This window comes from Agelaius phoeniceus, chromosome 3 (genome assembly GCF_051311805.1).
Source record: "Agelaius phoeniceus isolate bAgePho1 chromosome 3, bAgePho1.hap1, whole genome shotgun sequence".
Taxonomy (NCBI): Eukaryota; Metazoa; Chordata; class Aves; order Passeriformes; family Icteridae; genus Agelaius; species Agelaius phoeniceus.
Window position 1 is genome coordinate 45,396,366 of NC_135267.1, and position 14,994 is coordinate 45,411,359.

Here is a 14,994-nt window from a genome sequence, read left to right on the forward strand (position 1 = left end):
AAAGTTTCTTTTTCCTTTTCTTTCTGTCCACCCTGCAGTATCCACTATTTTTCCTTACTTATTTTGTAACTTGCTCTGTGCTGCATTACCCAGTTCTAGCTTTCCACTTAAAGCAACAATTCCTCTACATCCATAGCTTGCCTAAAAAAAAGGAAAATAAAAACAAAAATAGCAGTCTACCCTTGAGACAGTCAAAAGCCAGGAGACTTGGGTCTGTCAGCACAGAACTCATCCATCTGGAAGCTGCCCTGGATCCGCCTGGCATTTTTAGATTGGGTAAGGCACTGGTGCATTCTCCAAGATATGACTCACCATGCATTTTTAATAAAAAGTTTGTGTTGAATTTTAAAGCCCAGTAAGAATGCCTGAAATAATTAGGAAAATGAACAGTTGAAAACAGTTTAAAATGTAGGCTTTTCCTCCCAAATTATTTTAACTAATGAGAAACTCATTGCATTCTAACAGCAACCACCTCAAACATCAGTTTCTTGTGCCAGCTCGGGTGCAATTAGCAAGAGACTTTGGGAAGGAAAGTATAGCAGAAACCCTGCCCAGCAGCCTGCTCTGAAAGACACAAACCACATATGCCTCATTTTCCCACTCCAGGTTCCTGTAATCTTCTGGAGTGCATTATAGTGCTTAACACTGTATAAGATAAAACACAACTGAAAATGGAATGTTTGTCAATTTTCACTTACCTAAAGCAAATTGTCTTCACACATACCCTCATAATTTTACAACTGTGCTGTAGATGATAAGTCACCACTGACAACCAGATGGGAAGAAAAATGTTTTAGGGATACCTCACTGCAGATTTATCAGCTCTAGAAGAAGAACCCCATCGTGTCTCTTCCAATATTATCAGAAATACTTGTCTTAAACTCAGTCATAAATTTAATAAATTTTACAATTTTGGATTTAATTTAACCCCCCACTTCTACGAGCAGCATTGCTGGGCTCTTCCCTTTATAGCACAAGACATAAATGGGAAGTATTACAATAAAACCTCAACTACCTCCAGGTATTTAATACTTTATAAGGATAGGGGAGGTCAAAGCATTTTGCCTGGGAAGTGCTTCTGATGGAGCAGAAAGTGATGGTTTGTGCTACATGCGATTTTCCTCAGTGTGAGCAGAGCTCAGAGCAAGAAACCAGCCCAGAAATGAGAGGTGACACCTGCAGGAAAGGCAGCCAATGTCTCCACAAGCGGAAGTGAAAAAATGCTACTAATTCACATTGCAGAGAAAACCAGGGATCTTTGAGGGCACAGGGGAATGTACTTAAAAAAAACCACACCACATTTTCTGAAGCCATGACTCAGACATTGTTCCATATATAGATTTATGCCTCTTCCTCTGTTCCTTCCCTTAAGTTAATTTTATAACATCTATTTGGCAAAACATTCAAGGTGAGTCACAAAACACCGAATTACAAGTTCTGCTAAAACAAAGCTATGCCAAAAAGCACTGAAGAACAAAAGAATCGTACCTCATCTATATTTTGTTCAAATCCAAAGCACCAAATAAGCAGTGAAAGTACCTTAAGGTCAACGCCATATTTATTCATGTTCCCTTAAAGCTTTCAATACATAATTAGCTCACAAAAATAAGTTTGAAGCTGTTGCTTATCTGAAAACTCTTTTAAGTCATTCCCCTGAAAAATAAAAAACTGTATTTGAAGTTTCCTTTCTTCTGTTAGGACTCCACACTACTATAAAAGCTTCAGCTTCTTCTGCAGATTTTTTTTTCCAGGAGTCTCCTAGCCAAAAAGGACACCATGATCATAGCTCCGGGTTATGAATTCAGGAGTTATGAAAACAAGAAAATCTCCTAAAGCCTTTTGGGTTTAAATGAAAACTCCTTTTACGCTCTGAAGAAATGCAGAAATGCTTTGACAGACAGCCTACAATTTGGCACATCTCTAATTCTGAATGACAATTAGTACTTGTGCAAACATGGCAAGAATCTGGCTTTGAAATAAATTTACAGGAACTTAAAAGCATTATTTGGAGCATGCACAAAGTGTTCCCTTCATCTGTAAAAACAGACATGATGCAAGAGTCTGAATGGTCCCAGATTGGAATTTTGCAAAAACCACAAAATATGCTTAGCATTACAACAGGAGCAAGTGTGTGTATCTGACTCCATGCTGTCAGGGCACACTAATTGTGACATAAAGTTCATTTACTTTTTATTGTGGACATTTTAGTCAAGAAAATAAACTGAACATCTGATGGAAAAGCACAGAAAGAAATCTCTATGAAATGGATTTCACAAAAGCCAGTCAAAACAGCAGATGCTCAAGGGCACCCTACAATCTCAATCAGACAGTTTTAAAGGAGGCAAAATTGTTTCATTAGGTCAATTATGTTCTAAAAGTTCAAAGAGCAAGTCCTTCAAATATCCATTTCCACATGTATTTAGAAGGATTTAAGTAATTCTTATTAAGATCATTATTTCATTCTGCGTGGTTTGCAATGCTTCCAATCACAGGAAAATAGGGTTTGAAAAGACCCCTGGAGTTTACTTATTCCAAACTGGTCAGAACAAGGTTAATCCCAAAGTCAAATAAGGTTGGTTCAAGGCTTTGTCCAGCTATATTTTAGAAGCCTTGAAAGGATGGAGATAAAACAGCTACCACAAGCACCTTTTTCTGATACTGAATCCTCATAATAATTTTTCTACATTATATTCAGTGGGAATTACCTCTGCCCTAACCTGCAGGCATTGGTTCATAATTTTTCACCGTGCCTCCAAGGAGAGTAGGTTGTTCTCTTCAGGCTACACCTACTCCTTGCACACCATATGCATCAGCCTCCCAACCACCCTCAACTCTCCAGTTCAGTGGCATTCCCTCTGCATTTGAGGGGAGGGAGGAGCAAAACTGGACACAGTATTTTACAGCCTGCCTGTGAGTGCCAGGGAGTAGGGAACAACCACTTCCCATCACCTGCTGGGTACTGTCCTGCCCATGCCCCCTGGCAGACAGTTCATTACTACTGCAGCACACCAATCATCCCCCACCCCATTCACTGGAGAGTTTTTAGGTACCTGGTCATAATCTTGAGCATTTGAAGAAATCAGTGTAATGTGAGCATCCCTACCTGCCCATCCTCCTGCTCCACTCCCAATAGTTCTTCCCCTGTACACCCATTTGGCTGAAACATGCCAGAAGAGCAGCAACTCTAAAGAAAGAGCTGTATATTTTTTTATTTTTAGGTTTTTTTGTAGAGTCAGCACTGAAGCACTCAAATCTCAGTCCTTCCAAGGAAAAGACTTCAGGACTGCCCCAACACTTATCCTTCTAACCTGATGGCTGGCTGATCACCAAATATGCCGCTTGGAAGCAGCTACAGCATGTGCTGTGTCTCACAGAGTTAATTGATAGTAACACCACCATTGGTATTTGAAGAATTTGAGAAGGGATCAGAGGCCTTAGAGGAGTTCATGAAAAGCAGTCTGGGATAGCAGAAAAGCAAGGGATAGCAGTTGCTGCCATCACGAGACAAAGCACCTGAGGCAAGTTCACAGAAAGCCAACCCTCACCTCCACTGTTCTCAACACAGTCACTTGAAGGCATAGTTTGGATTTCAGAAACACAAAGGAAATACTCTTGGTTGTTCCCACATATTCACAAGTACAGGCATAATCCTGGGAACCCAGCAACATACACAAAAAAAAAAAAAAAGAGTGAAATCAAGAGAGAAGAGTCAGCAATACAACCTCAGCTTTTTCAAACACCAAGGTCCGGATTTACAACTTCAGTCACTGCTCAGAACTGAAAAACCAGGATACAGCAGTGAACAGCAGGATCCAGCAGCTCTGTGTTGATGGGAAATCACTCCAGTCTCCTTGCTGCATGGAGATGGCAGGCTGTGCCTTATTGTACTGACAACACATCTCCTGTTTCATAAACAGCTTTATTTCATCTGCTGTTCATCCAGCCTGAGGCTTTCTGTTACTGGTTATCTATCAGGGCAGGTTTTCTCCTACAACCTACACATTAGAAGCTATTTACATTACAATCCATACATGTACCTTATAGTTCTCTCTCAGTAAGGATGAAGTGCTAAGACTAAAACAGCAAACTCTTCCCACAAAATAAGCATCTAGTAAGGTGATGAGCACATGAAAACAAGAGGAAGCAATTTTATACACTCTTAATTGTGCTTTTACTTGACAACCCCACACAGTTAATTTTTATATATACATCCCTATAGCACACAATGATTTAAAAAATGCCTTCAAGCTCTCCTCAAGCTGCAAAGGGAGATAGTTTCCAATTCCCCTACCTCCTGACCCCACATTCTTTTTCAGATACTGGTAGGCTGTAAAAGCAGACCCTGTTATACTTAGGCTTCTGATAATGTGAATGTGTCAATGTAGTGGTTTTTAGTATAATCTTCCCCTTCACAGACACTCTCCTTCCCTGTGCTGAAGGATGAGATGTATTTTCAGTAACCTGCGGGTCAGGCAAAGGAAGCCCTGTATTTGATTTTCAAGAGCAAAACAGCACAGTTCACGATAATTTATCCTTAATTAAAAGGCTACATTCTGCTGTTTGCACTTCTCAAGAAAATCCGCTGCCTCTTTATCTACCATACCCAGGAGAGCATGGGATTAACATATTTGCTTTTATCTTCATGGCTTCAAAAGCCTTGCTCACCTCAGCACTTCCACTGCCCCACTTGCAGCACAGCATCTCATTCCACCTGGCTTCTGAACAGCACCAACTCAGCTGAACACAGCAAGAAGTGTTGCTTAGGACACTGAGGTTTCAAACAAATAGCCCACGGCTCACCCTGCAGACACTCATGCAGCTTGTAAATCCTGCTAATTTTGTCAAGTCCTGTACCAAAATATCTTAACAAAAGAATATTCTTCACTGAACCTCTTTGGAAAGGGAAACAGACAAGGCTCTGCTTTCCAGGAAGGACTGCTTTAGTCACTTACAGAGACCAGAGTTTGACAGTGACTCCAATCTGAGGCTAAAGCAGTGACCCTGCATGGTCTCTCCGTACTCATTCTCATTTCACCACCTCTTCCCCTGTGCTGCTCTCACAGTTGTGCTGCTCCAGGGTGTGTCAGTCTATTTTGCTGCCAAATCAACCAGCTGGTTCTCTTCCAGCTGGATTCAGCCTTAGCCAGTGTCTTGGACTAGATCATTGTATGGACACATGATCACTAAACCTGCCAAAAGGGGAGATTAAAGAACACACTGATATCTGCATTATCCAGGGATTGATCATACCAAGAAATGATGGATCTAGCATTCTCCTGGCAGTTTGTTCTAGCAATTAATAACTTCCCTGACAGAAACATTTAGATGTTAAAACGAGTGCAAATAGCAATGTGATATACCTCAAGTTTTAGGCAGGCTTATTCTATTTAATCTTGCATTTACTGGTTTATGATAGTGCTAAAAACACAAACTACATAAAAGCATTTAAGTGATGGGAACATTGCAAGTCCAGCCCAACTGCAAAAAATCAGGATACAGAAGAACAGATGCATACTTTTACATATTGTATGTCTTTACATATGTGACTCTTCTCTAGACATACAGATTATTGAGAACAACCAAAACCAACACCTACAGAAATATAAAAGGCACCTCAGTAACAGGTTTTAACTGTTTAGAATCTATTTTCTCTTTAAAGGTATTATTAAATCAATAAAAAAATTGCAAATTAGAGGTACAGTTTAAAAGGAACATTTGGCTGGCTTAAAATGGATTGGGAGGGATTAAAAAAACCCTTTAAAGATTCAGAAAAAGAATGCTGTGAAATGAGCAGTTTGGTTGATCATGAACACTTAGGGAGAAAAATTAATATAGACACACCGAAGAAACTTATGGAATTATAGCATGGATCTAGTGCAAAGTAACTGCAGGTTAAAATGGAAAAGGAAAAACATTCTACATTCCCTGACTCCTGAAATTCTGTCCACTCTCTTGCCCAAGAGGTAAGGACTGCAGCCAGTGAGGCCATCCAGCTTGCTGGCACGATGGCCAAGCTGGCACAGGAGTTTCCCCCCACCAGGCAGCTGGTCAGCTCCCAGCAGGGCCCATGGCCACTGGAGCCAGACACAGGCGCTGCACAGCTCCAGCAGCAGCCTGGAGTTATCTCTAAAGCACAGCCTGGAACTGCACCCACAGTGTGACAAGGGAGATTATATGCAAAGCAGCCTTCAAACAAATCTGTTCATAGCTCAAGGTGCTAGTTCAGAGTTAAGTGGTGAGATTCTTCCCCACTTCATGAAACTAGTGGTTTTATTTCTTCAAGCAGTAAAGAGGGAGACCCTTCTCCCTGAGTGCCAAAGATGCATTGAGAAGAAACAACTTGAAACATTCTGACAAGAATGTTTGCTTTTATATTTTTCCAGAAAAATGAAGAAACAGTGCAACTTGGGGAAATAAAAACACACTAAGAGGAATGAAGCTACACTGGTGTGTTACCAATACAGGCACAATTGAAATGAAGAGCCAAAACTGAAAGACAAAAAACTTCTGTTGTGTCCAAACTGACAACTGCTATAAGTGTGCCAAAGCTGGTACCAGTGTCAGTAGCATCCTCATCCTCCTCCTGCAGCCATGAGCTCAGTCTCAGTTTTTGGACAGCCAGCCTGGCTGAAAGCTGATTCAGAAAGACAGGGAAGTTTCAGATTATTTGGTTCATACAAGCAAGGGAAGAGAACAATGCTCATTAGTCAGAGGTAAGCAAAGGCTCAGACTTAACTCCAGTGCCAGCTTAAAAAGATCGAACTATATCCACAGTCAAAAACATTTGACAAAGGCCAACCACTTAGTAACTTTATCAAGGAGGCAGAAACTGATGACTTAAAAGTCTTCTTTAAATAGTAAGTCAGGCAAGTTTCCAGGAACTCTAGCAAAACTGCTTTATTTAAAATTAAAGTGAAAATCATTAATAACTGCCATCCACAAAAACCTATTCACAGCTGCTGCAGAAGCAAAAATAATGAGATTGCCCAGCACTGCTTAATTCCAAAACCATTTGCCTCTAATGACAAAATGTACCATGTTTACAGGGATTTATTTACTATTAAGAAACAGTGCAGTCTTAAGCCATTTAAATAATTTAAAGCAACACTTTATCTAGTTAAAACTAGAAAGCAATAACATTCATTTTGAGTTTCTTCAACAACAATGTCAAATTTAAACTCAATTTGCAATCACAAAGTTCTTCAGCACTAAGTGGAAAGCAACTGCAGCCCTCATCTGTAACACCACAGCTCAGCACTGCATAAACTGCTAAAATTACAGGAAAATGCTTCATTTTTTAAATTATTCAAAATATTATATTCTAATTTATTCTGCTGAAAGCAGTCCTGGTCTAATACAGATTTCACAGAAAGTTCTGAGTTGGAAGGGACCCACAAGGATCATTGAGTCCAACTCTTAAATAAATGGCCCATACAGGGACTAAACTCATAACCTTGCTGTTTTTAGCACCAGGCTCTGATGAGCTGAGCCAATCTCAGGGACATGAGCATATTATAGGCAATAAATATTCCTTTAAGAAAAGTGAACTTAATATTTACCTTATATTATACTCTCTACAGTGTACATCATCCCAAAGTGGAAAGATTTAACTCATTTGGCAGACAGACACATACTGCAATTTTTCCTTCAGCCTGATTTAGGACTCTGGCAGTGGCAAGACTTAAATTTTTGTTTAAAAATATCTGCAATGTATCCTTTTCTTTGTTCAAGATTTCTGAAAAAGAAGTATTTCATACTGATTGTATATGAAGAAAGTCAATTCTGCATGGAAGTAGTGAAGTAAAACACAATCCCACCCAAAAACTCTTGCTGGCATTAGTCAGAGAAAGTAAATAGCCATGCTGGTGAAATGAAGTCTGAAGTTTATGCTGGGAAACAGGGAATAATTTAGGGTGAAAGGACACTTATTAACATAGCAAGAGTTCACATGGGAAAAGAGGCAACTGGAAAGGCAGTTTTAGTACTTCAGTCCTGCAGTCACCAGTGCACCAGGACAGCCACGGGTGATGCTCAAGCAGAGGTGCGCTCCCACACCACAGCACTGGGGAAATCTGTTTCTCACCACCCCACATCCAAAGTAAGGGACAGCAAAGGCTCAGGCACCACCTCCACTGAATGCAGGGAACATCTTAGATCATTAGCACATTCACAACTCAGACCACAAACAAAAAACAACATTATGGAAAGAAAAAGCAGAATGGAATTTAGCAACCTTACAGGATGCCAGTTTAAAAAAAGACAAACAAATACCCACTTTAAAAGGAGCAGAAGAAAAAGGTTAAACCCCTGCCAAGGCCCAGAACACATTTTAAGTGCCCAGAGAGCAATCACAGCTGATAGAAATCGCTACAACCCAGACCCACTAGCAACAAATTCCACCTGATTGACTCACCACTTCTGTCAAGATGATTTCAGTCACTTCATTGTTGCTCTTTCCTAACAAATCATTTTTATCAAGCCAGGTTAAGGAACTAGCAGACCAGCAGTCACATGTGACAGCATCTCGAGGAAGGAAAATGAATGAGCAGAGCTATGACAGCCAGAGCAGGACAGAGCAGCCACCTCGCTTAGCCCCAGACAGCGCAGTGTGCCCGACCACACATTTCCTGTGTTTATGCAACAAAAACCCACTAAGGGAAAAAAAACAAGCACAGGCAGACAATGGAGAAAGCCTGTGAAGGTGAGGGTAATTCGAGGGCAAGGTCCTACCTAGCTGAAACTAAAGCTCTCAAGAACTGTTAGAAAAACAAAAGAAATCAAGACACTAAATATAATTCCACCCCTACACAAAGTTAACTCTTGAATAACATGAAAAACTCTTTTCAACAAGATAAAAAAATGATAAATACTAAATGAACTATCCAGTAAAGGTGACCAGCACCTGGAATGACTGGCACATGATAAAAGTACATGTAGAGAGAGACTTGTCAGTATGAAGCCACCAAACAATCCCCCACCATTTCTCAAAAACACAAAGAAGTCTGGCAGAACAAGGAGCAGTTTCAGGGCAAAAAAAAATCAGGCTGAAAGGACATATTTCCCCCACTCATTTCCATATATGCTAAACAGGGATTCCCACTGTCACAGACAGTGGTTGGCAAAAACCACAAGACTTTTTTGAGCCCCTTAGGGATGGACAACCACGGACTTGAACTATGTATAAAAAAAGATCTGGTGAAACCACAAACACCTCCGAGAAAGTTCATAATCACTTACTGCCAGACTAGGGGTTTTTATTTAAAAAAAAAAAAAAAAAAAAAAAAACAACCACAAACAAAAAAACTTTCCACTACAAACCTGCCTTCCATATCCTTTTCCTCCCTGCCTGTCTCCACAGTCAGGACTCTGAGCACAGCAGTTCTTACATTCTTGGGGGAAAAAAACCCAAAAACCAAAAAAGGCAAGAGTTGAGCTGACAGAATCTCTAGCACCTTTTGAAGCAATTTCTGCTCAGTCTTCACCCAGTGTCAGGATCCATCAACTCTTCCCAGTTACTGTAATTTGGTTTCCCAGTAGCTTAGGCATGTATCTTCCAGAGTCAGTTTTACATCACCCTCCCTTATGGTTTTGTCTACAAAAAAGAAAATGGTAGTACAAAACCACTTTGCTGACCACCACAAGTACAGCTGGTCAACATCATGCTCATCAAGTACCTGAGTGCAGAAGGGTTTTTTAACAACTTGAACTTCTGATAATCATTTTACTCTACAAAATGTGCTCAACTGCACATCCCACCTTACATATTTCCTGGTAAAAATAGCAGCAGCAGCAGGATTCTTCATCTATCCTACCCCATTTGATTGGGGGTGTATGGAGTAGATTTTTGGTTGGGGGATTGTTCTGTGAGGGGGTTTTTGTTTCTTTTTGAATTGAAGAACAAATCCTGAAGTAATGTTCTAACAGGTTCTTGGAATACTACTGAGGAATACTGAAACTGACACTGTCTGCACAGCAATATGTCAAAAATATTAAGTCTGCTTACAAAAACCTCCTAGATTGTTTTTTGTTGCCAACATGAAGCTATCAAAAGGCTTCACACAAGTTTAATGTTCAATGAACTTACTCTGTAGACCAAATATATTTATACTTATTCTGTTGGCGATGAAGAAGTATGTCTGCTTTCTTAAAGTATCTGAAAATTATATTTTTTTCTGAAGAGAACATGTAGCAAATGCAGATATACTAACCATGGGAACCACAAATCAAAGTCTGCATAAATTTTTGGAAATAAAAAAGATGGGGAGATGCGTATAGCTAAGAAGATACTGACAGATGTTCACTGGATTGCAGTTTTCCACTGTGGCAATTTATCAGCTGCTGCTGGAATGTTTCCTTCTTAGTTATAAACCCATATGACAGTTAGCTGGAAGCTAATCTCTCCAAGTTAATATCAACCCAAAACAGCAAAAGACAAATCAATAAATAAAGTCTTTTCTACCTAGAACATCTGAATACATTTTTTCCCTTTAATCTGTTTACCAAGCTGTTTCTAGAGTCATACACATATGATTACTCTAGTGCAGAAGGTAGAGAATTATAATGACAGGACTCAAGGGTGTCACTGGACATCACCAATAACTCTATATGGTCTTGTGTGTGTCACCTCTGATCACATCTCCCTCCCCATCCTTCAGACGCCTGAATGACACATGCTCTTGAAACATTAATTTCCAGCTACCAGAAGAACATGAAAGAATTTGTTTCCAAGGCATTCTGTACTTCTGCCCTTCTCCTTTTGGTTCCTCCAGAGTCATACTGGCTGTTCTTACTTCTCCATAAATCTCAAAAATCCTTGAGTTCATCAAAGATACCTCAACACTCCCCTCTAAGCCACCTCTTACACGTAAAATCCCTTCCACGAGCTGACAAAACAGACAATCTCTTATCAAGAGCCAGCTCTACCATGAGACCAGTAATAAAATAATCAACTAATGACTTCTCAAGATAAATTGGGAGGCAACTACTAATTACAGTGAGTGCAGAGCACGCTACAGTTACTTCTTTTTCCACTCTTACTTTTTTATTTTATTGTACATTCCTCACCTCTTCTGACCACAATAAAGAAGTACTTGAAAATCTGAATAAAGGACAACATCTTCAGAGAAAATCCCAAGTTTAAAAGGCTCTGGGATTATTATACACTCCTTTCTAGAGCTTGGTCACCATCCTGGCAGGAACTTCTCTGTAACTGCACATACACACAAATTGTTATGGTAATAAATAACCCACACAACAGCAATACTCACAGTGTGTTCACCCCCTCAGTTCAGTCATATCTAGAACAGTAATAACATGCTCATTATGCTCATCAGAAGAGGATTTCCTTTAGAAAAGGAAACTTAGGGACAAAAATACATAAAACCATGTCATAGAACAATCACATACAATCATGAACTGGACTCAGTCCCTATACAGTATTCCTAACTGTACTAATTGAGTATACTAAGGATTTTAATAACCCAAACCTACCACCATAGGTCAATCCTGAGGTATTTCCCATTTCAATATTACAGCCTGAGTTCAATATGTTTAATTAGCACACTAAGCCTTTATGCTTTAGGAACTACCATCACAGGCCACTATAATGACCTGGGCAGACATTTCTCACTTGCAAATAAAACAATGCAGCCCAAAAAGCAATTAAGAGCAAGTCTTACCTATTCTGAATAATCACAAAAAGCATCTAAAAGTGAGATGTTTGGCTTCTACCAGAATTCAAAACACGAATTTCATTTTCTATTTTCAGATTTCATTTTAAGTGTGCTTTGACCTCATAAGACAACTTCCACTGAGATGAGCACACTGAAAGCAGATCTTGATAATCAGCAGAACACCAGCCATGAGGAGCGCTTCTCGCTTCACTAACTGCACGTTTGATCTGCACACCGTGCACTTCATTTCCATGCACAACGGGGAGGCAAAAAAGCTATCCAAAACCCAGGTACCCTTCCACTGAAAAAGCTTTACTCCCGTTCTGATGGAGCATGTTTGCACAGAGCAGCATAAGCACACAGGACACTGAAGCCGCAGCCACCCGCGCCCCTGCACACACGCTGCACGAGTACAGCGGTGCTGCACAGCAGAGCAGGGTGGAGGTATGACAGACAAACCGATCCGCGCACCGTTCTGGACCCCAGTGAGGTCCGAAATCTCTATAAAGGGGAAGTCGCAATAAGCAAAGAGGGCTCTTAAGAGCGGTGTTTTAAGTTCACTCGTTGATACTTCCCTGTGCCGACGCTTACACTAAAAACCAGACCCATCACAAATGACTGTTCCCAGCGTGAACCTGAACTGGCACATCCTGAACACAGGAACATTCCCAGGGGTTCTACACTCACTCTCTTTAAAATACAGTGAGTGCTTCCGCCTTGGTGGAGAAATGGGCGAAGGCTCAGCTCAAATTGACGCTGAGTGGAAAAAAAAAAAAAAAAAGGTGAAAGGGCTGGATTTAACCATAAAAACTTTTATGCTCACCAAGCCACTCCCTCCAAGCAGCACTAGGTATTGGTGTACACCTCGCTCTCCCCACCGAAACGCACAGAACCCCCCGCGCCTCCTCCCAGCCCGGGCCCCTCCGCAGCTCCTGGGACCGGCCGGGCGGGACGGGGCGGCCCCGGTCTCTCCCAGGAGGGAGCGCTCACCGAGCACCTGCCGCACTCGCCGGCCCGGCAGCTCCTCCACCGTGCCCCGGATACCGACATCGCTCCCGCCCCGGGCATCTCGGGGGCTGCCCCGGGCCCCGCGGGTCCGCGCCCTCAGACAAAGGGCGGCGAAGGCGCCCCCGAAGAAGCGGGAAGAGGGGGCCGGTGCCGCCGCCCGCCCCGCCGCGCTCACCCATGCTGCGACCGCCCGCCCAGGCTCGGCGGAGCGGCTCCGGGTCCCGCCGACACGCTCAAGCCGGGCACTGCGGCTCCATCCGTGGCGCTATGGACGTGGAAGGGGCGGCTCCGAGCCGCAGGCGGCCCGGGGCAGAAGCGCCGCTCGCCCGTCCCGTCCCGCCGCTCCCGCTGCCGCCTCAGCCGAGCTCGGGCACCGGCAGCTCCGCTCCGCCCACGGCGGGGGGCGCCAAGTCCCGCGAGAGCCGCGCGCCGCCACCGCCCCCACGCCGTTGCCAGGCGGGGGTGACGTCACCGCCGCGGCTCCGCCCCTCGCGGGGAACTCGCTCCGCCCCTCAGGGCAGGGACCGCCCCCGGCCCCGCCCAGGCACACCCTCATCGGCCCCCCCGTTAGACCTGGCGTGAAACGCCTCTTCCGCCCCTCAGCGCTCCTCTCATTACTGCCCTCATCAAATTCCCTCTCATGAGCCCCTCACAGCTCCCTCATCACTCCCCAGTCAGTCTCCTCTCTCATAACCCACTCACCATCCCTCACAGCCCCTTCATCAGCCTCCTCATCATTCCCCTCATCACCCCCTTCACACAATCACAGAACAGGACAGGTCAGAAGGGACCACAGTGGTTCGACCTCCCTGCTCAAGCAGAATTACCCAGAGCACATGGCATGGGATTTGTGTCCAGACAGTTCTGGAACATCTCCAGTGAGGGAGACTCCACACTCTCTCTGGGCAATCTGTTCAGTGCTCAGTCACTGCACTGTAAAGAAGTCCTTCCTCATGTTCTGGTGGAACATGCTGGGATCAGTTCCTGCCCGTTCCTCTGGTGCCATTGCTGAGCCCCGGGAGCTGAGCCTGGGCCCTGCTCTGAGCCCTCCCTGCAACGGGACAGACCGGGATGAGGCCCCTCTCAAGGCTGAACAGCCTCAGCTCCCTCAGCCTTTCCTTGTAAGAAAGATCTTCCACTCCCTTCATCTCCATAGTCTCCACTGGACTCACTTCAGGAGCTCCATGTCTCTCACAAAGCCCAGACCAGGACACAGCACTCCAGATATGCCTCAGCAAGACTGAGCAGAGGTGCAGACTCGCCTCTCTGATGTGCTGGCAATGTTCTTCCTAATGTGCACAGGATTCCTTTTGCCTTTTTCCCTCAAGGACTCATGAACAGCACTGTCCCCCTCACCACTGCCTTTATTGCTTGGGCCACCCCACATCCCTGCCCTGCTTCCCAGCACACAGTCCTCCTCTTCCTCTGGGTCCAGAGCACAAATATTAGGAGTAAAGGCTGAGGGGGCTCAGGTTGGAGAAAGGTTAATTCACAGAAAGGTTGATTACCCACTGGAATGGGCAGCTCAGAGACAGTGGAGTCTCATCCCTGGAGGGATGTTCAGCAAGCAGTGGATGTGGCACTTTGTGTCAGGGTCTAGCTGACCTGGTGCTGCCTGGTCACAGTTGGACTGGATGGTCTGAGAGGACTTTCCCAACCTAACCATCCCCTTGGCCAATGTTATCAACATCACACACGTGTTTGTGGGCTTGTGCACTGCTTTTGAAGAGTTTATGGGGTAAGGGTCTTTTTTGTTGGGTGTGGGTTTTTTTTTTACTTCAGATGCATGTAGGAAAGTGCTCCAAGCTATATCAGACTGCCACTGTTTAGGTCTTTGTGGGAAACTCAGGAATGAGTGAAACAACTACTTAGAACTGAAGAAATTTAAAGAAAAAACCCTGACTCTGAGGCCAAAAGGACAAGTAAACATGGTCTGGTTTTGATGAAAATCAGGGAATGTAACACAGCAGGGCTCTCTGAAGTGAAAATATTCCCTCTTTTTGGCTGCAGACATCCTTTTATGAGTGGTTCCAAATGAGCTGTTTCAGCCAAGCTCAGGACAAAATTAGCCTGAAAAGAATGTCAAGTATTTCCAGGAGTCAGCTTTTGCTTAGCATCTTTCTCATGGCACAGAAAGGGAAAATGAGTCAGATCATGAGCACTAAAGACACAACATGAAGTCTGAGAGTATAAACAACTATATATCACATTTTATTATGGTATTTTATCTGCTTCACCATACTTTGAGGCAGGTGCTTCCATTTTTTTCAACTGCAGAACTGAGACTACACAAGTCATAATCAGAATTTCCTTG

General features: G+C 43.2%; 1 protein-coding gene across 4 annotated transcripts in view; it reads right to left on the reverse strand.

Moving 5' to 3' along the window:
• The window catches only part of CD2AP (CD2 associated protein), a 76,698-nt gene extending 63,592 nt beyond the window's left edge, over positions 1-13,106 (reverse strand). For 2 of the 4 annotated variants that reach the window (XM_077175156.1, XM_054629430.2), the window contains exon 1: positions 12,856-13,104. Coding sequence is in view for 2 of the 4 variants with exons in the window: in XM_054629430.2 (XP_054485405.1) it covers positions 12,856-12,859 (4 nt within the window). In the remaining 2 variants the exon portion in view is untranslated. Of the gene's footprint in view, positions 1-7,559; positions 7,668-12,855 lie in introns of those variants that run through there. The other 2 variants (XM_077175155.1, XM_077175158.1) reach the window with 2 other exon arrangements.
• Between the last annotated feature and the right edge of the window lie 1,888 nt (positions 13,107-14,994).